We start from the raw sequence: 25,785 nt of genomic DNA, 5'->3' as shown, positions 1-25,785 counted from the left end.
AAACTCTGGTACCCTATACTTTCATCTCAATATCGTACTGGAGTGAGACATAACAAAAGACTGGCTTAAAATGTAAACAGACACAGCATATCCAAAGGTCCCATGTGGCAGGATGAGAATCTGTATCACTAAGTTAAGAAATTTAAATGGACACAAATGACAGTACAGGAAACTTTTTTTTATTTATTTATTTATTTTTTTTTTTTAAATACGGGACCGACGTGGTGCCGGTTCATCAAAAATTCCGGATAACCAAGAGCTATAGTAAAAGATACGGAGAGCTGAGAGCTCCGTATAAAGCAACAAACCCTGTTGCTTAGCAACAGGTGCAGAACAATGGCCACAAGTTCCAAGCGTGTCTGTAGCTTAGCAACAGCTGCAGCCACACCCAATTGCACAGCAACAGATCGAGGAAGGCAAGTAATATGAAGTAAAACTTACCTGAACCTACTCCTGAATTTTGCCGGTTAACCGAGATTTCCGGTTATTTAGGTGCCAGTAAATCGAAAGTTTCCTGTAGATGGATTAATGGTGATCTAATGAACCCCACAGGCACTGTAGACCCCAGTTCATATCAGAAGTGAAATCACTAATCAGGGGTTACTTTAAGTTTGGCTATGGGTGCAGTTTAAACGGAGCAGTTCTTAAATCTATATTGCAGTAGATCTCCCATCCAGCTGTAGCTCCCAACAGCGCACTAATTCTATGATGCACCATGATACTGTAGATAACCCTCAGAGGGGACATGTACATTACAGATGGAAGCTCAACTGACTCCAAGGTCTGAATTTTCCTCATGGTGGATGGGTGTCATTTTACTAATAATAATCCAAAAAAAAAATGCACTTGTACAGACATAAGTTTATGCAATAATAAACCAATAAAATTGGAGGCCTGGTAAGGAATGCTCCAATTGGGGTAGTTAGATGAAGCCTTTTTCACTCCTCCAAAGTTGGGAAGTCTAAATTGACTGCCCACAAGATAGAAACCAACAGGAGCTTTACAGGTTTGATATAAAGGAGCCTGAGGGCTATGCATTAGGTACTCCCAGCCTCTAGCATTCCTTTACCACATTACTATGATGGGTAAATGGCCACCTCTAGTGCTCAGAGTATCTAATGTTTAAATGTGATTTATATCTAGGCTTCCCATACATGATCCATCGTTCAAGAACAGAACTGGAGTGGCTGTGAACGCAAAGACCATTGAACAATGGGAACAACCATTACAGACTAGATACACTATTGTCTTGAGGCCAGTAACCTCCTTGGGTCTATTCTAGCATAATTTTCTCAGCACAGTTGAGAGGAATGCAACTAGTAGTGCCACATAAAAGACAAGTTTAATGCCAGTTGGATTGAGCACAAGAAGCAGTCCATGTGTTGGAAGTGGCATTTGTCCAGGTCACAGGCTGGAATTACTTTTCCTGATGGCACGTGTAATTGTGCCAACTGACTTTCATTGACTGTTGACCGAGGCAACTGCTGCTATTTGACACCAACCGGCATCAAATATTCATCAAGTGGTGTGGAGAAGTCCTCAGATGCAGCTGTTGTCAACAGCTGTTTATTTTTAAAAAAAATACATGGCTTTAAGTTAGGATAAGCTTTCGACGCTGCCAGTTTAAATAAACTTATCTTCCTGTGCTGTCTTCCAACACACAACCACATTTGCTGAGAGCTAGGCTATAATAGCAGTGACCTCTGCTCAAGCATTATTAAATGGGAGCAGTAAAATCATAGTTCACCGAAACCCAGTACTACCATCCAGGTGTTGGAATCAGTGTCCAGAAGGAGAAATGAGGCCACTTCACATGATGAGCAGTTGGATAAGTAATTTGAGACGGTCTGTTCCAGTCATTTAGCCTATTGTCAGGTCATTTCAGACGGTACCCACTGAACCATTTCTCACACCCGCTGTTCTAAAAAAAATCTGACATTTTGGAGAGAGATGGAACAGTTACCATTGAAAAGTAAGTAAAGCAATATCTAGGAAAATGTCCTGAAGCAAGGAATTGGTTTAACAAATAAAGTTGAATCCACAAATCATATTTTTTAGTTTGAAAGGGGCAGTACTCTATTGAAGTATTGTACTCCTGCATTCTTGATGTGTTGTAGTTCTGAAGCACAGAACATTTCAAGCAACATTGTAAAACTAAGCAGAGGGATCCCAAATTATTTTCAAATTACATTTTTCTCAAGTGATTTTGCTCCCTATGTAGTATTAAGGGGTTACGTAGATTCTACAAGACATGGGATTCAAAAATACAAATCTCAGCTCCTTAAATGGCTCCGCAAGTTTATCCAGTGTGTATCCAAGCCACATGGAGCAGCACAATGCAGGTTTAACCTACAGTCTACTTAGCTGGGGATGGTCGTACTATTGCCAGGTTAGGGAAGGGAAAAATTGGCCAGGGAGATTGCCCCTGATCACCATCAAGTGACCCCTGCTTTAAGTGCATCTGTGTAAGTATTGGGTGAGGATCAGTTTGGATGCCTCTGCCTGTTAATAGTCTGGCAACAGTGTCAGGGTTCACACATGGATCATGGCCACTTGGGCGAGGACCCACTCATGAAACTACCCCAGCGACAAGTGCATAACCTTTGAGAGAAGGAAAGAAAACTGGAAACCACGACCCACTGCAATAGTCTAGTTTCCAGTGGAACAGTTTTAATTTGTCTTTTATATATTTTGCTTAAGGTTAAGAAGAATACAATCTGGATAGATTTTTTTGAACTTTTGTAATATTGGATAAAGAAGAAAAATCCTTCTGCTCATTAGATCCTTTGAGTCCTCGATTTCAGTCCCATTTACAGTTGCCCTAGTCGACATGCCAGTGTGTGTTTATTGTCTGACGCTTGTTGTTGCACTTGTTGGCATAGTGGCCCTTCTCTTTACACTGAAAGAAATGGAGAGGGAGAAGGGAAACACACAAGTTTGAGTTATGCAATAAAGTTCCATTTAATTCAGGAAAGGATATTTGTTTTTTCATGTGCAGGCTTATGGAACAGTGTTTATTTAAACTATTTTAATGAATCACGTTTAACTCATTCCATTGTAATAAATAAATTAAGAGGAACTCAATGAATGTACCATATTTTCCAAACTAAATTATATATGAGCACAGCTTAATCAAAAAAAGTTAAGGCATTTTTATTTTTTCCACTTCAAAACAATCACATGTAATTTCAACATTTCACAAAACTCAGATTGCTAATCTAGGATGGAAGAGGGCAGAAAACAAACCCTTCTCCAAAAGCTATTTGAACGTGGCTTGATTCCTACACCCCCCCCACACCCTCCCCTCCCCATATGGGTCGGATTACAGCTGTATCAGAGAAGTGATGCGCTGTTTTGTTTTAAACTGGAAAGCTATGAGATGAATCAGTAACCCCACTATCAAACAACTAGCATTAACACTGGTGGTCAAAGTTTTAACTTGTGGAATTAATCACTTGGATAGAAAATACATTTTAAAACAGCCAGTTTGCAATCAATGGTAATATATAGCCAGGATATGTAAAATAACATTAATGTATACCTTGAAGCACGTGACTTTATTGAGACACTTGTAGCCTTGGCTGAACGTTGCCTCTTTGGTGTTGTCCATTGGGAAGAGCGAGAGCGCAGCAATTTCCTATAATAGAACACAAATAGTTTCTGCCCTTACTGCTAGAGAAACCAGTGCCACATGGGTCCGAGGAGAAATGCTTGAAGCCACATTATTACCATTGTTATACGATTACCACAATCCTGGATCGAATGTTCTAACCTCAAATTCAGATTAGTACTTTCAATTCCATGAGGAATTCAGGATACATTGTGAAATGATCATCATCTGGAAATTTTCTAGAGTATATTCTTGTAACTCCATGGCTTTCTAAAAGTATAAGTTTGAAGGAATATGATGATACATGCTCCGTAATTTGCTAGTATGGAGCATTTGTCCCTGAATGCCCTAAATTGGAGCTTTGCGCTCCGATCCTCCGTGGCAAATTTGCTGGAGAGCTCACGGCAAGAACAGTTGCAATTCGGAAGTGGCGCAGCCAATGACCACTGACGAATGTTTGCCATCAATCCTGATTTCGATCACTTGAACAGCAGCTTATTATTCCTCCACTTTTTAGTCTGGTTTAATAAAACGCGTATTCAACCCATGAGTCTCATTTGTATTCGCCACAAATCGGTGAGGTTATTTATCTTGTGTTCGAGGTACTCTTGGGTGTAATATGGGCAGCTCGCCTGTTTGCATGTACCTGCACTAACTGTAATCGTTTCCCGATATTGGTGGGCAAATCCATTTCAAAGCTCGTGGCTTGTGTTTTGCCGGGGAAATATATTAAACATTCAATGCAAGATCTGTAGGAAGTAATTGTTTAATCATTAATTTCTCTGTAAATTCAGAGCAGCTGCAGGTGTCTCGAATAGTGATCGTATCTCTTAAAATAGACCGATTTTACATTTCGGTTACTGGTGCACTATTCCACGTAGGTGAAATTGTACGTATTTATCAGTGTGCATTCTGAAAGAAATGCGTATTTGGATCGATATTCCATGTTAAAATGAGTGATTGGCACTGCTGAGCGACCAGAGATCAGTGAATCGATGCAAACATTAAATGGCTTTCAAAAATTCAACTCCATTGAACAGAAAACTTTCCAGCCAGCTAGTTATCTCCGAAAGGTAATTATTTTTGCATTGGCAAAGCTTAGTTAAAAAAAATCTTTAAGGGAAATCTCCCGTTTGTTTCTCACGTTCTGCATGCCTATCACGCGTAATCCTTTAATAAAAACAGAAAATTCAGGAAATACTCAGCAGGTCAGGCTGCATCTGTGGGGAGAGAGAAACAGAGTTAACGTTTCAGGTCAATGACCCTTCGTCAGAACTGGAAAAAGCTGGAGATGGAACAGGTTTTTAAGCAAACCCATAAAACCTGTTCCATCTCCAGCTTTTTCCAGTTCTGACGAAGGGTCATCGACCTGAAACGTTAACTCTGTTTCTCTCTCCACGGATGCTGCCTGACCTGCTGAGTATCTCCAGTATTTTCTGTTTTTATTTCAGATTTCCAGCAGCGGCAGTATTTTGCTTTTGTACAAGTAATCCTTTACTGATTTACCCAAAGGAATTCTTTTACTGAGAGATATATTTTAAAAATGCTAGGAGGACATGCAGTAAGAGGGCATGTGCTGTACTGCATCTGAAGCCTTGTGGACCCACCCCCAAATACACACACCTTTAAACCCGGTCTCTCTTTACTGTTTAGTATTGGAGTTCTCCGAGATGCACAGATTCTACTACACTGCTTGTACTGGAAGAACGGTCTGTTGGAAGCCCTGCACTTGTCGCGGCTTCGGCTGCTTTAGTTCCCGGTGGTGTTGCACTATTGGCTATGCCCAAGGACTCGGGCAGACCAACTGGAAGCCTCGGCCCGATTCCTGCAGACCCCGTACCCAGCCCTGGTTCAGCACCCATTCACACACCAAACACAAAACATAGCAGCATAGAGGGAAAGATGTTTACGAAAATAAAATGACCTTCCTTCTCCCATAGTCTCAGTCTCCGCCATTCCCCCTTTCTTATTCCTCCAAATACGTGTCTCCTTCTTTCCCTCCAACGGTGGATTTTCCGTATTCCTCCCTAAAAACGGGGTTTCTCTCCACGTTTCCTTCATCACCCACTCGAGGATTTCTTGTTTTCTCCATTCCCCCCCACCCCCAACAACAGCACAGCTTGTGAAGGCTGGCACTAGAACTTCTGGGGTGGGGTGGGGGGGGGGGTCGACAGAACTGTCTGCCCCTCCTGAACGAAAATGGGACTCCTGAAGCACTTCAAAACATGATTGAAGTTAGCGATACAACTGGAGCTGCAACGTCATGAGAAAAAATATAAGCGAGCCGAGGGAAATCAGTGGTGTGGGAACACGTGTTTTTTAAAACTTCAGTGTCGACTTCACTTAATCGACCAACCTAATCAGAACGAAGCAACAATCGAAGCGATTCAAATTTTAGAAACACATACATGCAGATAGAAGAGCATGGAGCTTAGTTGTAACTGCGAAAATATACTTCTGGTGAAAGAACCTGTAATTCAATCATTTAATTTTGCAGATTTATTTTCCTTTCTGCATTTCCTGGTTTATTTCACCCTTCAGCATTTACTCTCGTTTGTAATCCTTGCTTTTGTTCATTCCCCCCCTCCCCCCCCATTTTAAGATTCTGCATTTCACTCGCATTTCTCTTTTTAGCCCTTTCTCAACTTTTCCAACTGATATTTGGGGGGGTGTCATCGTTTCTCTTTTGCTATCTCATTTCAAATTAAATGCAACAAACAGAATGGATGTCACTGATCGAGATGACTGCGGTGTAATTTAACACACAGCTTGAATTATGTTACAGGTTCTGTCCTTGTGGTAATTGAAACGAGGCATTTGTGCTAGCTCAAAATTACAATTAGAATTTAAAGGCTTCAAATTAAGATAGCAGACATAAATTTAAAACTAGTGGGAGATACCTATAAAACATATTAGAAACAGTGATAAATGTTCTGAAACAATCAATCAGTCAGGCTAGAAGCTGCTGGCTCTTGTCCTTGACATTTATGTGCTTAATAAATGAGCATTCTGTGAATTCAAAAGCTTATATATTTATTCTCCATACATTCGACAGTGCTTGTGTACCATCTACAGTGAAGTAGAGAGAACATTTAGCCTTCCATTGGGACATCACCATTAAGATTCCAAAAACAATATGGTTAGCTCCACAGTCACTGTAAATTCTGCAGCTAAATAATTAACTCAGTTGGTTCTTAGTTCAGTCGACTGTCCCCGAATTTAACTAAAAAATACATATATACACACACACACACACACCTCTCAAATATATACAATTTCTGTTTTGTCAACACATCTTCCAACTCCAAACATTGATATCGTCATTAAATACATTAACTTAATTTCAGTATTAATAACTACATAAGTTCTCCAACCAGTACTTCACTTATTTTAAAGAAAAATTATATTTTTGACACCTACCTTGCTTAGATCTGTGTTCCATTCAGTAAATTCATTACTTGGACTAAAAAAAGACAAACACATCTAAATTATTTGGCCTCAGAAGAAAATGGTTATTGCACTGAAGCATTTTTTTCCTTCCCCTTCCTGCACCTTTTTACTTTTGGTAAGTTAAAAGGTTCCTCAGTCTATTAACTTCATGTTGTCATTAACAGTTGAAAGGAATGGGGATGGCTACTTGGGGATGCTTTTTCAGCAAAGGGAAGACTACATACATCCCTATGATTTTGCAGTTGGACAGACGATCTACATATGGTATGTGAAGTAAGAACTTGTAATTATGTAGCCCCCATTCACATCCTCAGAATATCTCAAAAACCATTCACATTGGATCAATAACTTTTGCAGTGCATTCATTTTTGTTATGTTGACAAACACAGCTACCAATAGGTGTACAGCAGGATGCCACAAGCAACAAATGACCAGATGGCGTCGGTTGATGGAGAACTCCCTGACCTTCGAAAAGTGCCATGGAATCATGTACATCAACAGGCAGTCTCAGTTTAATATCTCATCTGAACGATAGCATCTCCAACAATGCAGCACTCCCTCAGTACAGCACTGAATTGCCATCTCAAGTGCTGAAGTGAGGCTTGAGCCCACAACCTTCTTAGTGAGATGTGAGAGTGCTGCCTATTGAGCCAAGCTGCCGATAAATATGTACTCAAAGTTGATGAATACAAAATTTGAAGATCTCATTTGATATTTTAACAAAGATTTCCTTAACATTTAACTATGTAGTAGGATTCTACCTAATTTCATATCACCCGAAATAGTTGATCTTAACCTAGTATCATAGCTGTTACAACAAGCCAAGGAGGGCACTATTCAATATAAATTTGTATAATACTTACTGTGAAAATTTACATTCTGTTCCTTCAGAGCAGAAACCAGCCAGATAATTCACACACATTACCTTCCTGGTGTGTTTATTTTTGCACAGTGGGCCTGCCACAGAAACAGTTCAAGTGGAGTGGATTTAATTTATTATATTGTTACTTCTCACTATCTTTGTAAAATTTAAATTTAATACATCCACAATTTTTTAAATGTCAACACTTTGTCAATTAAAAAAAAATCAGCTGCATATATACATTACATTCCTTGTCTTATTTCTGAGACCATTGAATAACTCTTTGAAATACAGATGACAAGCTATTTATAAAAACAAAGTATCTGTCCAGTACAAGGCCAGTCCAGGTACCAAATGTGTCTTGGATTTAGCCCTCTGATTGTGATGGATGCTGCTCTTAGTTCCCAGTAAGCAATTTCCCAATCATAAACAGGAAAAGAACTAATAAGCAAATAAAACTAAATGGACATGGTTGAATGAAAATAAAAAGATTCTTCAAACACAAAAATGAAAATTTCAAACACGAAATTTAGGTTCCTTTTTGTCAACATTTCCATGAATAATAAACTGAGAAGGCCATCTGCAATATATACGAGATGAAACAAGAAAAACTGCAAATGCTGGAAATAAAAACAGAGTGCTGGAAATACACAGGTCACTCAGCATCAGCAAAGAGAAGAATAGGTAGCCATTTTATACTGAAACCCCTTCATGATAATTCTGACAAAGGATCTCATCCTGAAACATTAACCTGTCCTTTCCCCCTTCAGATGACGATGGACCTGCTGTGTATTTTCAGTTTTTGTATCTGAAATACCTACAGCAAATGAAATACCTACAGCAAATGAAAATAAAGAGATTCAAGAAGGGTTTTAGAAACATAGGCAAATATACTAGCAATGCAAACAGAGTGCAAAAATAATCAGAAATATCCTTAACAAAGCAATCATTCCAAGAGATTTTATTACAACATACAAGTGATTTATTAAATAAAGACCATGTAAATCCTCTACAACATCTTACCTTGTATAAAAACCTTCATCAGTTAAATCTGAGCAAACTTAGATTAATGGAATACTAAAAGATAAGGTTCTGTTTGGTCTTGTGCTAGAGTGATTTTGCCTATTAAGGTTTCTACTGAAATGCTTTCCAATTCTCCTATTCTGCAATTGGTCTTCCAATCAGAACCATTTTCTCTTTGGCGTTACTTGCAATGAGGGAAACTAATGTACGAGTTCTCAGCACTCATTGGAATTGCTGGCCAGTCTGCTGGTTGTATTGTGTATATAGTGTTTCTCAGTGAAAAGCTGTGATGACCAGGCCAGGCTCAACAATTTTACGCACATTTGTGTAGAAATTGTAAGAAATTCCCAATGTTGTAGGTTCAGTCTGTAGAAATTGAAACAAATTTGTGTGTTACTTTATGTACTGCAAAGTTGTTTCTATCTGCTAGTGCAGTGTGATTCATTAAGCAGGGCCAGGTATGGGCGGAGCCGACACACCCAATGGGGAGAAAGGGGGCGGTGCACTATATACAATACAAGGTGAAAACACAGGAGCAGGCAATACAATATATGTAGTTAAATACAGAGTCTGATGAATGACATATTTCATCACATTCACCCCTTCTACAGATTTAGTCTGTCCGGGGGTGTGATAGTCCTCTGTGACCGACGTAACGGTTGCGGTGCCGCGGGTGCCGGCTGGGTGTCCCGGGTGACCTCCTGGGTCTCTGCCGGGGGCGCCACCGGGGTTGTTGAAGGAGTAGGTGGTGGGGGTACCGTTGGCTGGTGTTCTTCCAGGGGTGATGAAAAAATAGTGGGTGGGTAATAGTTGTTGTTGTAGTCGTTGTTACTGGCTGGGGCGAGGTCTTTTATGGACACAGTGTCCTCCCGTCCGTCGGCGTGCCGGACATACGCATATTGTGGGTTGGCGTGGAGCAGGTGCACTGGCTCCACGAGAGGGTCCGTCTTGTGGCCCCTCACATGCTTCCGCAAAAGTACCGGACCTGGGGTGGAGAGCCATGACAGTATGGATACGCCCGAGGTGGATTTCCGGGGAAACACAAACATTAGCTCATGGGGCGTGGCATTAGTGGCGGTACACAATAGTGACCGTATTGAGTGGAGCACATCTGGGAGGACTTCCTGCCAGCGGGAGATAGAGAGGCCCTTGGTCCTTAGAGTTAGAGTGACTGCCCTCCATACTGTCCCGTTCTCTCGCTCCACCTGACCGTTACCCCGGGGGTTGTAGCTGGTGGTGCGGCTCGTGGCGAGCCCCCTGGACAGCATGTACTGGCGTAGCTCTTCACTCATGAAGGACATCCCCCTATCCGTGTGGATATAGCTTGGCATACCGAACAGGCAGAACAAGCTGTTGAGGCATTTAATGACCGTGGCGCTGGTCATGTCTGGGCAGGGGAAGGCGAATGGGAAACGGGAGTATTCGTCCACAATGTTCAGGAAGTAAACATTGCGGTCAACGGACGGGAGGGGGCCCTTGAAATCTAAGCTAAGCCGCTCAAAGGGCCGTGTAGCTTTGATTAGGTGGGCTCTATCAGGGCGGTAGAACCGAGGCTTGCACTCGGCGCAAGTGCGGCAGTTCCTGGTCAGAGACTGAACTTCCTCAATCGAGTAGGGTAAGTTGCGGGACTTTATGAAGTGGAACAGCCGTGTGACCCCTGGGTGGCAGAGGTCGTTGTGGAGGGTCTGTAGCCGATCCCCGGTGGCGCTGGCACACATCCCTCGTGAGAGGGCGTCGGGGGATTCGTTAAGGGCCCCCGGCCGGTATATGGTGTCGTACTCGAAGGTGGAGAGCTCGATCCGTCACCTAAGAATCTTATCATTTTTAATCTTCCCCCTCTGTTTATTATTGAACATAAATGCTACCGACCGCTGGTCGGTAAGTAGGGTGAAGCGTTTGCCGGCTAGGTAGTGCCGCCAGAGGGTCCTCGAGAAGAAAGCTACGGGCTGCCCCGCCTGGTTGAGGGTGGCCGCCAAGGCAAAGTCAGACGCATCACTTTCCACTTGAAAGGGAGTGTTCTCGTCCACTGCCTGTAGCGTGGCCCGCTCAATATCCTGCTTAATGCTTTTGAAGGCAGCATAGGCCTCAGCAGAGAGCGGGAAAGAGGATGCTTTCAAGAGGGGGCGGGCTTTATCGGAGTAGTTAGGGACCCATTAGGCATAGTACGAGAATAACCCCAGGCACCTTTTCAGGGCTTTGGGAGTGTTGGGCAGGGGGAGCTCCCGTAGGGGGCGCAATCAGTCGGGGTCTGGTCCGATTTCCCCATTCTCCACCACGCTGCCTAGTATGCAGAGGCGCGTGGTGTTGAAAATGCACTTGTCCTCGTTGTAAGTGAGGTTGAGTTTTTGTGCGGTTTTGAGAAACCGCGCGAGGTTTGAGTCGTGGTCCTGTTGGCTGTGGCCGCAGATGGTGACGTTGTCGAGATAGGGGAAGGTTGCCTGCAAGTGGTGGTCATCGACCATGCGGTCCATCTCCCTCTGAAAGACCGAGACCCCATTCGTCACCCCAAAGGGGACTCTGAGGAACTGGTAGAGGCGTCCGTTTGCCTCGAAGGCGGTGTACGAACGGTCCTCTGGTCTGATAGGGAGCTGGTGGTACGCTGACTTGAGGTCGATAGTGGAGAACACCCGGTATTGGGCAATTTGGTTCACCATCTCGGATATGCGGGGTAGCGGGTAGGCGTCTAGTTGGGTATAGATGTTGACTGTTTGACTATAGTCAATCACCATCCGCTTCTTCTCGCTACCCCTCACCACCACCACTTGGGCGCGCCACGGGCTGTTGCTGCGTTCAATAATGCGCTCCCTCAGGAGCCTGTCTACCTTGGTCGCGATAAACCGCCTGTCCTCCCAGCTGTACCTCCTGCTTTTGGTCGCTATTGGCCGGCAGTTAGGGGTAAGGTTCGCGAATAGCGAAGGCGGCTTTACCTTCAGGGTAGCCAGACCGCACACTGTGAGGGGCGGCTGGGTCCCACCGAAATTGAGCGTGATGCTTTGGTGGTGGCACTGAAAATCCAGGCCCAAGATCACGCTCACACATAAATCCTTCATAATTAACAGTTTAAAATTATTATATACAGTGCCTTTAACAGACAATCGTACCGCGCAGTAACCCACAATAGTCGATATCTGGGTTTTGTCGGCCATAGAGATCGTGCCCTGAGTAGGGACTACAGTTAGAGAGAGTCGTTGTACCAGACCCGGGTGAATGAAGCTCTCCGTGCTCCCGCTGTCAATTAAACATTTAACCTTGCACCCGTTTACCTCGATGTCCACCATCGATTTGGATAGTGGGTGCGGTCTGGACTGGTCCACTGTGATCGACGCCACTGTAGGGCCCTGATCGGGACAAGATGGTGGGCCACACGAGGCCGGGTAAGATGGCGTCCACGATGTCTGCTCGCGAGATGGCGGACCCCACGAGGTCGGACAAGATGGCGTCCAAGATGGCCGCGCGCACGCGGCGGTGGCGGGTTTGCCTGCGGGGTTCCCTCTGCACACCTTCCCAAAGTGCCCCTTCTTACCGCACTTACAGCAGGTGGTGCCTTTCGCCGGGCACAGGTTCCTGGTGTGCTTCGGCTGCCCGCAGAAGTAGCATTTGGGGCCCCGATGCGTCGCGGCGGTCGTAGGGCTTCTGGGGGGACAGCAGGGCCCCGACGGTGTTGGGCTACCGGGCGGGGAAGCAGAGGCGGCGTGGGCCGCGCGGCCTGAAGAGTAGGAGTCAGAGTTCTTCTGAGCCACATCCAGCGATCGCGCTGTGTCCACAGCCTGTGTCAGATCTAGGCCCATTTTCTCTAGCAGTCTCTGCCGGATGTAATTAGAGCTAAGGCCTGCGATAAAGACATCCCGAATAAGCTCGTCTGTGTATACCGTGGCTTTCACGCCTTTGCATTTGCAGTCTTTGCCAAGCACTTTTAGGGTGACTAGAAAGTCCTCTAGCGACTCTCCGGGTCGCTGTGTGCAGGTAGCAAGCAGATGCCTGGCGTACACCTCGTTGGTAGGCCGCTGATAGTGGGCCTTGAATGTTGCAGGCATCCAGGTAGGTGGCGGCGTCTTGGATGAGTGGAAAAACCCGGTGGCTTACCCGATTCTGCAGGATCCCGAGTTTCACATCTCCGGTGGCTTTAGAGGCTGTGACGGCTTCGGAGTTGGCCATAAAAAATTCAAAGCACTGGAACCAGTGTCCAAACCGTGCCGATGCATCCGAAGCATGCGGGTCCAAATCCAAGCGTTCCGGTTTCAAAAGTTGATCCATCGTTGAAAGTTTGCTAATAAAATTGATGCGCCTCAATAACTTCAAGGCTCAAAGTTAACTGGATAAAACAAGGTTTTTATTAGCAAAGAAAGATGCCGGTGTCTTCACCTAGCATTCTGGTGTTCTGCTGCAAGACAAGCCTGGGCTTGTCTTAAGTAGGGCCAGGTATGGGCGGAGCCGACACACCCAATGGGGAGAAAGGGGGCGGTGCACTATATACAATACAAGGTGAAAACACAGGAGCAGGCAATACAATATATGTAATTAAATACAGAGTCTGATGAATGACATATTTCATCACAACCTGATGGGCTGAATGACCTCCTTCTTTGTTGCAAATGTCTATCATTCTGTGGCCTACTGAGTTGCTGTATTCAATCCTCATTAATTTACCAACAATAAGACAGCAGGAAATACCCATCCCTGTATTCTTGTGTCTTCATCATTCTTATACACCTTGCCAATCTGAAGCCAGCTTTACAACCACCTTCCTTTAACCACAAATGAACAAAACTCCAGTCTAGCACCATACTAACTTATTTCCCCAGATAAACTCCAGAAGGATTGTGCTATCCCAACTCTACTTCACTGCTCTGCAGATGGCCAGTACGAGTTAAAACTGTTCATTTTTAGTAACACAGGAATAGAAACCAAAAGCAGAACAGGGGACAAATCTACCCCTTGGATGTTATTCATTTTATCAGCTGCTGGACATCCTGCTCAAGAAGAGTGGAAAAACATATTTTATATACAGAATAGGAAGGGTTTTGGTCCTCGCAATGACTTAACATTTTTGAATCCTTAGCACTAGAAAAATTGATAATGAATACAGTGTTGACCATAAAGAAAGATAAAATCAGCAGTTACTTACCATGTTTGCAGAATCCTTGGTCATACCAGGGACAGTCCTGAATTTTCATCTCTGCATCAATGTGTAGGAAGGGGCACTCTCTCTTACTGCATTCACCTGCATCCAAAATAGGCAAGTTATAGTGGCTCAGCATTCCAGTGCACCAATATTATACTATGCGGGACAAAAGCAAAACATTGCAGATGCAGGAAATCTGAAATAAAAACAGAAAATGCTGGAAATACTCAGCAGGCCAGACAGCATCTGTGGAGAGAGAAATAAAGTTAATGTTTCAGGTCGATGTCCCTTCGTCAGAACTATACTATGTGGTGATAGAACAGATTGCGGCTGCTATTCTCTACACCAATAGTTCCCAATCTTAGCTAGGTCTTTTGGGAAGCAGTAAAGAAAGAAAAATGAAGACAAATTGATTCTTAGATATGAACAGCTTGAACAAGCATACTGCTGTTATTAAAAAGGAACAGGTGAATGCAAGTGGTAGCAACACTTAGTTCTTTAACCTCCCCTCCCACAGGCAATTATGGCCTAATTTGAATTGCAATGGATTCCTTTTTCAAACTCGCTGGAGGGGGAATTTTAACCACAAAAAACGGGTGGGTTGGGGTTGGATGGGAGGTTACAGTGTTAAAAATGTGAATCCCGCCTCCAACCCGCCTAGTTCCAGTTTTAACAGAGGCAGGATTGCAGGCGGGGGGCAGGCGGCCAAACCGCTCTCAGGAGGTGAGTTGGCACTTTAAATATGATAATGAGGCTGCGTGCCGCATGGTGATCCACCACTTTAAATTTAACAGTGGGCGGGTGGGTTTCCTTGGCCTCGGGGGAACCCGCCAGCTAAAGGAAAGCTAGAACTGCTGGATCCAGCGTTCCTTCATCGCGAACCCCAGTTCCCCCCACAATCGGACACCCCCCAACCTCCCTTCCCATCTCCCCCCACCCCCCAGATCACCCCCATCTCCTCCTGATCTCCCCCCCGCCCAATCCCCCTTCTCCCCCGCCCCTGATCAACCCCCCATATCTTCCCCCCAATCTCCCTCCTCCCCCCCGCCCTCCTCCCTCCTCGCCCTCCTCCCTCCTCCCCCCCGCCCTCCTCGCCCTACTCCCTCCTCCCCTACTCCCTTCTGCCCTATCTCCCTATCTCCCTCCTCCCCCATCTCCCTGCTCCCCCCCGCCCGATCTCTCTCCTCCCCCCCCGATCTCTCTCCTCCCCCCCCGCCCGATCTCTCTCCTCCCCCCCGATCTCTCTCCTCCCCCCCGCCCGATCTCTCTCCTCCCCCCCGCCCGATCTCCCTCCTCCCCCCCACATGTTCTCCCTCCCCCCCCCTATCTCCCCCATAATCTTCTGTCCAATCTCTCCCCCCCCCACCCCATCTCTCTCCTCCCCCCCGATCTCTCTCCTCCCCCCCTGCCCAATCTCCCTCCTCCCCCCCCACCCATGTTCTCCCTCCCCCCTCCACCCCCTCGATCTCCCCCATGATCTTCTGCCCATTCATTTTAATGGACAGAATATTGTGGACAGTATGCTCCGGTTTCCAATAGGTGCGCCCAGCAGTTAAACCTCCACTGCTGGGACATTAAAAGACAGAAATCTAGGCTCAAGTGTCAGCAGGGCATTGCAGCCAACCCCAATCCTATTGTGCCTCATCAACCTTGTATAATTTACTTCATAATGATTATGAACAGAAAACCTGGCTGACTTTTCTCTTCCTTAGACCAGAGACAGAGGCCATCATGGTGCTCCAATGCCACCTCAGGAAGGCAGACAGTAATTGAACTTGAAGCCTTTGCAGTCTGTGTACCTGAATACTACATCAAATGACATTTACCCACTGAAGCATTTGGGAACTTCTTTAATCTTATTTAAGAATAATACAGTAAAAGTTATTCAAGAATGTACTTTATGTGAAATCTCTCAGACCAGCGAATTCCTCTTGCAGTGATACTGGTCAATTAGGAACAGTACCAAAAAGTAAATCAGACTCGTTACAGATATTAACTGATAAGCTTCCCATTTTATGTATACCCTGGTCAGGGAAGTGTAAAAATTAATTGTGTGCATTCAGACTTATTTTCTGCATCACAATTTAGAAATGTTCTAATTTAGAAGTTTATGAGACAGCAAGAATTTCTACCCATTAACTATGAATGGGCAAGATTCCAGCCCTACTATTTTATTTATAATGTTCAACATTAGAAGCAATTATGGCAATTAATTTCAACTGTGTTGTCTACTTACCACTTTTAGTCAGCTGTCCTAACAAGTCTTTTCGGATCTTAGAAAAGTCTCTTAAAAAAAATCCTACCAATCATCTAACATGAAAATTTCTACCCTTGGTATCTCAAGTCGGTCATTATTATTATCCTAAGGTTATGCATAGAAATAAATCTTACCATATTTTGAATAGAAGTAGCACCGTGGCATTTTGCTCATGTCATACTCGTGTAAAAATTCACACTGATCCCCCTTTTTACACAGGCCTCGGAGCCAGTGTTTGCATACAATGGACTTGTCACCACACATGTGCCGAAATGGGCACATCTTTGCTGCAACAACCAAAAAGATAGCATTAACTACAACTGTAGCAAGACTGGAAAATTACCCAAGTATTGGAATCAGTGCAGTAAGAGAATAGGAGAAAAATGAATCTAGTTCAGTCTGTAGGTGAGGTCTATTACTAAGCAGATGTCACGGGGAAGGCCGCTGATTTGTAGTTTTCATGGAAAAGTTGACAATCATGGAATAGAATTCTCAAACACTGAAAAATCCTGTAATTGCAAGTAACAAAACTGAAATTGACTTATTCAGTCACTGTAAGACAGTAGTCTTCATCATAGGTATTGTAATGAGGAATTAATTAGCAATTATCCATTTAGTAAATCACATCAAATGCTTCCTTTACATTTATTGTAGTAATTAATTGCTGTCATCTTACACAATTAACTTTAAAGTGTCAATTTTCAAGGTTGATTTTGAATGTTACTATAATAATTTTCTGAAATTCAATTTTTATTTGAATTCACAGAATGTCATCCATGTTAAGAAATGAAGGTGATCATTCTCCATTATACCTACACACAAATGGGCGGAGACATTAAGCAACGAGAGTTTCAGGCCCCACTGGCTCATGGTCTCCCCATTAAAATAAGATTGATGGCATTAGACTAAGACAAAAACAGTCAGCATGTACATGCTCCATGGTCACTGCCAGGGAATTGTAAATACAACTCACACCTATAGTATCCCCACATACAGAGTTCCAGAGTTCAATTGGATTGTCAGGGGGATAGATTTATTGAATAAAAATTACTTATTTGACGATGAGGGGTGGGCGAAGCACAGCGGAATTGATAATCTGCAGCAGCAGCAGTGACTTGACAGTAAGATACCCAATCACTATCTCAGTCGGGGACTTATGTCTAGCAGGGTTGGGGGAGCGGGAGCCTTAAAAAGGCACAGCATTTAAAAAAAAAATGGAATGGATTATTATATGAAGTAAATGTCCATCCCCTGAATAAGTCTAGTGGCATGTCTCCCAGGAGAGTAACAGCAGGTACACAGAGTGAAAATGTACATTTTAACAATGTTTAGCTATCATACCTTTTTTTTAAAAAAAGTGTTGAGCTGAAAATATCTGTAATGAGCCAGTAACATTTCATTGTGGTTAAATCCAAATCCTTTCTAAATCTATGTTTCTGTAACTTTAAACACTGGCAATTGTATACCATCAGGTTTGCACATTTCCTGAGGCTAAGTATCTTGTTTACCAATGTTCAATGTTCAAAAAGTCAACTCTAAAAATACTGTAACCAAAATGACTGGTGACCGATGAAATTGCTTTGAAAAAAAATAGCACACAGTTCCACTTTGCACCAGTGACACCATCAAACAGACTCATACCAGGAGCAGCATGTGGGTCAACATTACCCTTACATTCCTAAGGTAATGGTCCATAATTTCCGATAGGAGGCTTCCTGCGTGCGGAGGCCTCCTATCCGAAAAAAATCTACAAACTTACCCGAGGGCTCCCAAGGTCCGGACACTTCCGCTCCTGGGCCTCTCCACAGTCGAAATGTGCAGGGCCCACGTATCCCAGGGGCGCAGGCAGTTCGCCAGCGTCCCTGGGATCACGTGGGTCAGGCCAGCCAATAGCAGAAGGGAATCTCCTTTCATACTTTTGACAGATAGACCTGTCAAATATATGAATGGAAATCACCCCAAAAACATAATAATACATTAAACAACATTTAAAAAACCCATCATAGTTTTAAAATGAGTTAAAATTACATTAAATTAAATATTTTAAACAAATAATTATTTTTTTCAAAAAATTAAATTAAGTTTTTTAGGGGGCTAAAAATAAATTTACCTTTTAAAATTTTTTTAAAATTATACGAGTGATTTTTTTTTTTACATTTTACAACTCTTATGCAGGCATAAGATTTCTAAGGGTTTACAGCGGGCGGAGGGTCTCCAGAAAGCGGAACTCTCCCCCCGCAGAGGCCCTTCTCCAGGGCAGGCGTCCGATCTGTCAAGAGGATTCTTGATACATCGGAAATGTCGGTTTTCAGCGCATGCGCTTCGCATGCCTGAAACCGGCATTTCCGACGTCCCTACGGGTGTGTACACAGCTCGTACCCACCCGTAGGCATCGGAAAATACAGGCCAATGTGTTAATGACAATGCCACAGAGCATCCCATACTACATCTATGGAACATTTCCATTTGAGACTCTACCTTATTGGAGGGCAGTTCTGTTCGTAAACATAAACAGGTCACATTCTCTGTATTTGAATGATGTTTTTCAGATCAATTAATATCTTACCTTTTAAACATTCACCTTTAATGAAAAGCTCGCAGACTGCTGAACCAGATTCTGCAAAGAAAGATCACAATATTTACACAACTGCAAGACTATTCTCTTATTGTCTTCATTCCAGCCTTTTGGTTCTACATATATTTTGTTTGTTCAGTGAGCTTCCATGTAGTGCTCAGGCGAATGGATTTCTTGCATCTTTGCAGTTAACATCCTACATCAACTTTTCCCTGCACCTGCCAATATTAAACAGTGTGTAATATTCATCTATAGCTATTCCCTTTACTGCACTACAGCAGTAGCAACCTACTTCTGATAATCTTCTGACAGTGTCTTAAAATTAACCGTTGAAAACCATTGAAGATGTTAAATTTGCAGTCTGCACATGCAAACTTATACATCTAACATGCCACAATACTTCATTTGAGATGTGCCTCATTATAATTAAAAGAATAAATAAGCATTTTTGTAGTATGACAAGCACAAAAAAAACCACACAAGAGTTTGAAAACCAAACTACCGAGAAATCCACATAACTAGAATTTTCATCTGTCTAATATGGAGTGCACACTCTCTCCTCCCATAGTTAACATATCTGAACCAAAGAACCTGGGTATAGATCCAAGAGTCAAGGTTCAGTGACTTCTGAAATAGGTGCTGGGGTACTGCTGATGTCAAACCAAGTACAACCACACAGCTCATCTGGTAAGCTTCCCGTTGCCTGGCCAGTGAGGACTGCCCTCTTCTTTAGGAAATTGGCTTGCAGGGTTATGTGGTTCTAAACAGATCGAATCCCTCTCCATCAAGAAGCCAGACTGGCTGGTCAATCATCGATAGTCCCCTGACGTACTGTAGATCTGTGTTGCTTCGGTCTTGAAGTACTGAACCTGCCATAAAGGTTTGTCTCGGTTACAAAATCACCCAATTCTAGGCCTGCCATCTTGGAGCCAACCCAGCCTCAAAGAGACCCTTAATGCCCAATCCCTGCTTCCAAGGAGGATAGCATAAGCTTCTTAGGGCCAGGTACTAATATTGCTTAGTAGCTTGGAACCAAAATGATTAACTAGCATTTTACTGTTTGATGCTGTCATATTACAAGACAATAGAACCCCAAAAAACAGTCATAAACAGATGGACATATTTCAATTAGTCCATATTTCTGTTTTCAAATTATTAAAAGACCCAATTCACAACAGCTGGAATTGGATTTTGAATCGGACACTCTTCCCACAAAATAATTCAGGAATAGTTGAGAGAGCAAAATACAAATTGAAGTAGGGATCCAAGCTTACAGGAGTTTAAATATGGGCACCAGATCTTGTGACTTTAAATTCATGGTATCATTAGGAGACTGCTGTCCACTTTAAATATCTGAAACTGAAGTTTCAAAGTACTGGATGAAATCTGAACAAAATAAATAATAATAGGACAATTTATTATACAATGAGGCAAAATTTTCATTAAGAATTTCAGATTTTGGAAAACATTGGGCCTGAATTTGTGGTCGGAGGCAGATGCCTCCGAACCGCAATAAATCTACGCACCTACCCGATGGTCCTGGATCCACGGAGACTCGCGCTCCTGGGCCTCTCTGCGCAGGGCTGCGTAGAGGCCCACGTATCCCGGGGGGCGCAGGCGGTTCGCAAGCATCCCTGGGATCACGTGGGCTGGCCCAACCAATCAGAAAGGGGATTCCCATTATGTTTATGGGGATTCCATTTACAGAATCCCCATAAGATTAATAGGAATCACCCAAAAAATAGATTTTTACAGCACTGAAATAAAAAAAATTACATGTTTAAAATTAATTAAAATACAATTTAATTAAACATTTAAAACAAAAACTTAGTTTTTTGAAAAATAAATGTAAACTTTTTTTTAAGGGCCCAAAAATAACAAACTTATTTTACAGGTTTTTGAATGTTAAAATGATTTATTTTCACCCTTATGCTGGTAAAAGGCAGCCTCGCGCCTGCTTTTACCAGGCATAAGAGTTTCATGGGCATTTGCTGGGCAACTCCCCGCCAGTGAATGTCCATTTCCTGAGCATGCGGGGAATCTATCAAGAATATTTTTGACAGATCACAAGTTCCCGGTTCTCACACATACGCAGCCCATGCGTAAACCGGGAACTTGCGAGGCACTTACGGCCGCGTATGTGGCATAGGCCCCGGAAAATCCAGGCCTTTACCTCCGAACCCTTCTTAAAAACCGACCTCTTTCAAGATAATCAGGAATTTCAACACAAAAAAAAGTTATAAAAGTTACATATTGTAGGAACGGAGGTTCCTATCTGAATAAGGTATTCGACTCGATGAATCAAATCAACAGGTTTTAATGAACAACGAAATTAACAGGGAAACTACAGGAGAAACGGTACACAGGTCTAATCAGCTTGCTGGGCACTCGACGACTACTGGAAGATTCTGGAAGCTGACGTCATCGCGTTCTTCGCGCCACTGGTGGTCACGTGATCGGCGTCATGACATCACGTGGAGTGCAGGAAAGTACAATACAGTACAGTTAACAGGCAGTTTAAAGGTGCAGTCCGCGGCTGCACTACACTGTAGTTAAAGGGATTATTACTAATTGTTCTGAGACCCTTGGTGGCTCCGCCACAGGCGCCCCCCCAGAATCCACTTTAACAGACATTGTCAACAGAGTAGGAGGTTTAATGATCCTGGCCGAACGGTGACGAAACTCAGGCAGCGGAAACGGGGCGTTAGTAGACGAACCAGTGCCGGATTGCAGCAGAAGTGGCGTCTCGGGCGAGGCAGAAACGGTAGTCAGAAGTGCAGGCGCGTCTGAGGCCGAATCGGGCTGTTTGACGGTGGGCTGGTGCACGGCTGGTCTGGCGGCCAATGGCGGTTGGGCGGCCACGACAGGCTCACTCCGATCTAGGTGGGCTGGTTTGAGCCGGTCGATAGAGATGGTATCGGACTTTCCACCGACTTCGACTGTGAAAAACTTTTCCCCTGATGAGATGACACGAAAAGGTCCGGTATACGGCGGCTTGAGCGGGTCTCTGTGACCGTCCTGTCTAATAAAGACATAGTTCGAACTCATGAGCTCTGGCGGGACGCGAGGCCTCTGCAGGTCATGCTGTGAGGTTGGGATGGGCAGGAAATTCCTAGCCGCCTCCTGATGTAGCAGGAGCTGTTGAGCTGCAGACCATGGATCGGTGTGTGGAGGGAGAAAGTCACCTGGCACTCATTGTCTGGCCATAAACCAGCTCAGCCGATGAAGACTGAAGATCCTCCTTTGGGGCTGTCCGGAGGCCCAGCATCACCCATGGGAGCCTGTCCACCCAGTTGGGTCCCCTCAAGCTGGCACGGAGGGACGCTTTGAGAGACCGATGGAACCTTTCGCACAGACCCTTTGCCTGCGGATGGTACGCAGTGGTACGGTGCAGCTTGGTACCCAGGCCTTGTGCCACTGCGTTCCACAGCTCTGATGTGAATTGCGGTCCGAGGAGATGTCCGATGGCACCCCGAACCGAGCCACCCACGATGAAAGAAACGCCCTGGCGACGTCTGCTGCGGTGGTAGCGGCCAAGGGAATCGCCTCTGGCCACCTGGTGGTCCGGTCTACCACCGTCAGGAGGTGTGTGAATCCACGTGACCCGGGAAGGGGACCTACTAAATCCACGTGAATGTGGTCGAAATGGCGCTCAGGCACCGGGAAGTTGGCCACCGAGCCTGGACGTGACTATTAAATCCGTGTGTTAATGGAGACACGGAATGCAGGAGTTGGTTTAACAAGTCTTTACTGAATGGAGACAATCGGGAACTGAAACTACAGAAGGCTGCTAGCGCCTTTTTATACAGGGGTGGTCACTGCCGGTACTGCAGTCTGAGACCAGTTATTCTCTTAAAGGTACACATACACAACAATTCCTCCCCTTTTAGATAAACAGTACATAACATTCATTTAACAACTAAATGATAACTAATTACAATCACAATTACGGTTGCTAGATACATTGGTTGAGTTTAAGCAATTATAAGTTCAGTCTTTGAGGAGGCTTCCTGATTCTGTCTGGATAACGCCTCTTTGGGGTATCAGGTTCTTCTGGCAAGGTTGAGTCGGGATCAATGTCGTTGTTTGGTTCATCTGCTTCCAATATCACCGATTCTGCGGTAGATGCAATTGGTACGTCGGTTTCATCGCCAGGTGTATCAGATCGTGGTGTGGAGTTGACGTTTTCCCGTGACTCTAGAATCTGGTCAGCATGGCGTCTTACAATGCGCTCTCAAACGTCCACGCTATACATGAGAGGTCCTTGCCGTGTACAAATCGTTCCTGGCTGCCATTTCTCAGTGCGGTAGTCCCGGGCCAAAACTGGTTGACCTATCTTAAAACTCCTGGTCGGTCTTTCATTCATATTCTGAAACTGCCTGTTCTCCACATCTCTTCTGATGTTCGGCTTAACCAAATCCAAGCGGCATCGTAGTCTTCGATTGAAGAACATCATGGCAGGAGTTTGGTTGGTAACCGCATGTGTCGCATTCCGGTAGGCAAACAAGAAGTTGTCCACCTTGTGTTGTAGGGGTATATCTTCATTACACATTGCCTTGATAGCCTTCTTGAATGTTTGAACAAACCTCTCGGCCAATCCATTAGTGGCTGGATGATATGGGGCAGATGTGTAATGTTTAACACCATTGTTCTTTAAGAACCTCCGGAACTCTTCAGACACAAACTGTGGTCCATTGTCAGAGCAAATCTGTTCAGGAAGCCCATTCCTGGCGAATATGGTTCGTAAGACTGTAATAGTTTTTTCTGTGGTGGTTGAGGACATTTTTATTACCTCTGGCCACTTTGAATGTGCATCCACCGCAATTAAAAACATCGAGTCCATGAAGGGACCAGCAAAATCAATGTGCACCCTTTGCCATGGAGATGAGGGCCACTCCCATGGATGTAGAGGGGCTTGTGGTGGGGCGTTTTGGACCTTCTGGCATCCTGTACAGCTCTTGGTCATCTCTTCGATTTCTCTATCGATTCCCGGCCACCACCCAAACGCTCTAGCTAAGTTCTTCATTTTTACCCCTCCCAGATGGCCCTCATGAAGCTCATTGAGCACTCTATCCTTCAATTTGGGTGGAATTACTACTCTGGATCCACACATCAAGGTTCCTCTGCACACTGACAGCTGTTCTCTTCTCGGCGAGAATGCTGGCAGCAGTGGTTCGCCATGTGCTGGCCATCCCTTCACTGTTAAATCATAGACCCGGGATAGTGTCGGGTCATTTCGTGTTTCCTTTTCTATGCTTGCATTCGTCACAGGGAGACATTCGACTATGGTCGAGTGGAATATCTCCATTGGATCCACTGCAAGTTCTTCTTCCACCGTCGGCAATGGTAGGCGCGACAATCCATCAGCATTCCCATGCTGTTTAGTTCCTTTGTACTCGATGTCATATTGGTGTGCCCCTAGGAAAAGGGACCACCTCTGTAGCCGTTGTGCTGTCATTATCGGTACGCCCTTCTGAGGGTTGAAAATGGAGACAAGAGTTTGATGATCAGTTATTAGAGTAAATTTTTGACCATGCAGGTAGTGATTGAACTTCTTCACCCCCCACACTAGGCTGAGGGCCTCTCTGTCAATCTGGGCATAGTTACGCTCGGCTGAAGTTAACGAGCGTGACGCAAAAGCTATCGGCCTCTCAGAACCATCAAGGAATTTATGTGACAGTACCGCCCCAATGCCGTAGGGAGACGTATCACACGCTAGTCTTATCGGTAGTGATGGGTTGCAGTGAGCCAATACTTCTCTTGAAGTGATTAGGTCCTTACTCTTCTGAAAGGCCCGCTTACATTCATCGCTCCATTTCCATGCTACTCCCGTTCATAGTAGGGCGTTCAGTGGATGCAGAATTGTGGACAAATTCGGCAAAAACTTATGGTAGTAATTCACCAATCCGAGGAATGACCTCAGTTGCGACACATTTTCAGGTGCTGGAGCCTTAACTACCGCTTCAATTTTGTCAGGGGACTTATGCAACCCCTCTTCATCAATCACGTGGCCACAATACGATATCCGTTTCTTAAAAAACTCGCACTCGTAGCCCATGTTCACGTAGTCTAGTGAGCACCTGCTTTAGGTTGGCAAGGTGTTCACTGTCATCTTCACCTGTCACTAGGATGTCGTCCAAGTAACACTGAGTCCTCGGAATCCCTTGCAGGACTTGTTCCATCGCTCTTTGCCATATCGCCGGAGCTGATGCTACTCCGAATACCAGTCGATTATACTGGTAAAGACCTTTGAGTGTTTATCGTGAGATACTTCCTAGAGGATTCTTCAACCTCCATCTGCAAATATGCTTGTGCTAGGTCAATTTTTGTAAAACGCTTCCCTCCAGATAGTGAGGCGAAGATATCTTCTATCCTTGGAAGAGGATATTGTACTGTGTGAAGGACTGGGTACACTGTCACCTTGAAGTCCCCACAGATGCGAACCTTCCTTGGCTCCTCAGGCTTATTATTTAACATTTTCTTCATGACAGGAACGATGGGTGTCGCCCACTCGCTCCAGTCTACCTTAGATAACACGCCTGCATTCTCCAGATTCTCCAGCTCTGCCTCGATGGCTGGGCGAATTGCATATGGTACCGGTCTTGCTTTGAAAAACTTGGGAATTGCATTCTCCTCTATTTTTATCGAGGCGGTTACACCTTTAAGAATGCCCAGTTCTTGTTGAAATACCTCTTTGGCGTCAGCTAAGATTGTTGACAATCGTCCAGGAGTGACGTCGTCATCCTTTTTACCAGCCACCGTCAGTGCCTGAATGGAGTGCCAGTCTAAACTTATCTTTCTGATCCATTCACGTCCCAATAACGGTGGTCCACCATCTTGCAGAATGTAGAGATACAATTTCCGTATTTTCTTGCCGTTGTATTCG

General features: G+C 44.4%; 1 protein-coding gene across 1 annotated transcript in view; it reads right to left on the bottom strand.

Annotated features, from left to right (window-relative positions):
* Positions 1 to 692: 692 nt before the first annotated feature.
* LOC147102803 (cleavage and polyadenylation specificity factor subunit 4-like) overlaps positions 693 to 25,785 on the bottom strand; it is a 30,671-nt gene continuing 5,578 nt past the window's right edge. Inside the window, exons 2-8 of the mRNA XM_085963637.1 lie at positions 18,891 to 18,941; positions 16,459 to 16,611; positions 14,071 to 14,166; positions 7,924 to 8,017; positions 7,031 to 7,073; positions 3,542 to 3,637; positions 693 to 2,899 (exon numbers count right to left, since the gene is read on the bottom strand). Of these exons, the coding sequence (XP_085819763.1) occupies positions 2,822 to 2,899; positions 3,542 to 3,637; positions 7,031 to 7,073; positions 7,924 to 8,017; positions 14,071 to 14,166; positions 16,459 to 16,611; positions 18,891 to 18,941 (611 nt within the window). The 3' untranslated portion in view covers positions 693 to 2,821. The remainder of the gene's footprint in view (positions 2,900 to 3,541; positions 3,638 to 7,030; positions 7,074 to 7,923; positions 8,018 to 14,070; positions 14,167 to 16,458; positions 16,612 to 18,890; positions 18,942 to 25,785) is intronic.

Source organism: Somniosus microcephalus, chromosome 21 (assembly GCF_052327205.1).
Source record: "Somniosus microcephalus isolate GS21.2 chromosome 21, FLI_Smic_1.0, whole genome shotgun sequence".
Lineage (NCBI taxonomy): Eukaryota > Metazoa > Chordata > Chondrichthyes > Squaliformes > Somniosidae > Somniosus > Somniosus microcephalus.
The sequence above is the reverse complement of the archived record's forward strand: the minus strand, read 5'-3'. Positions and strand labels throughout refer to the sequence as shown.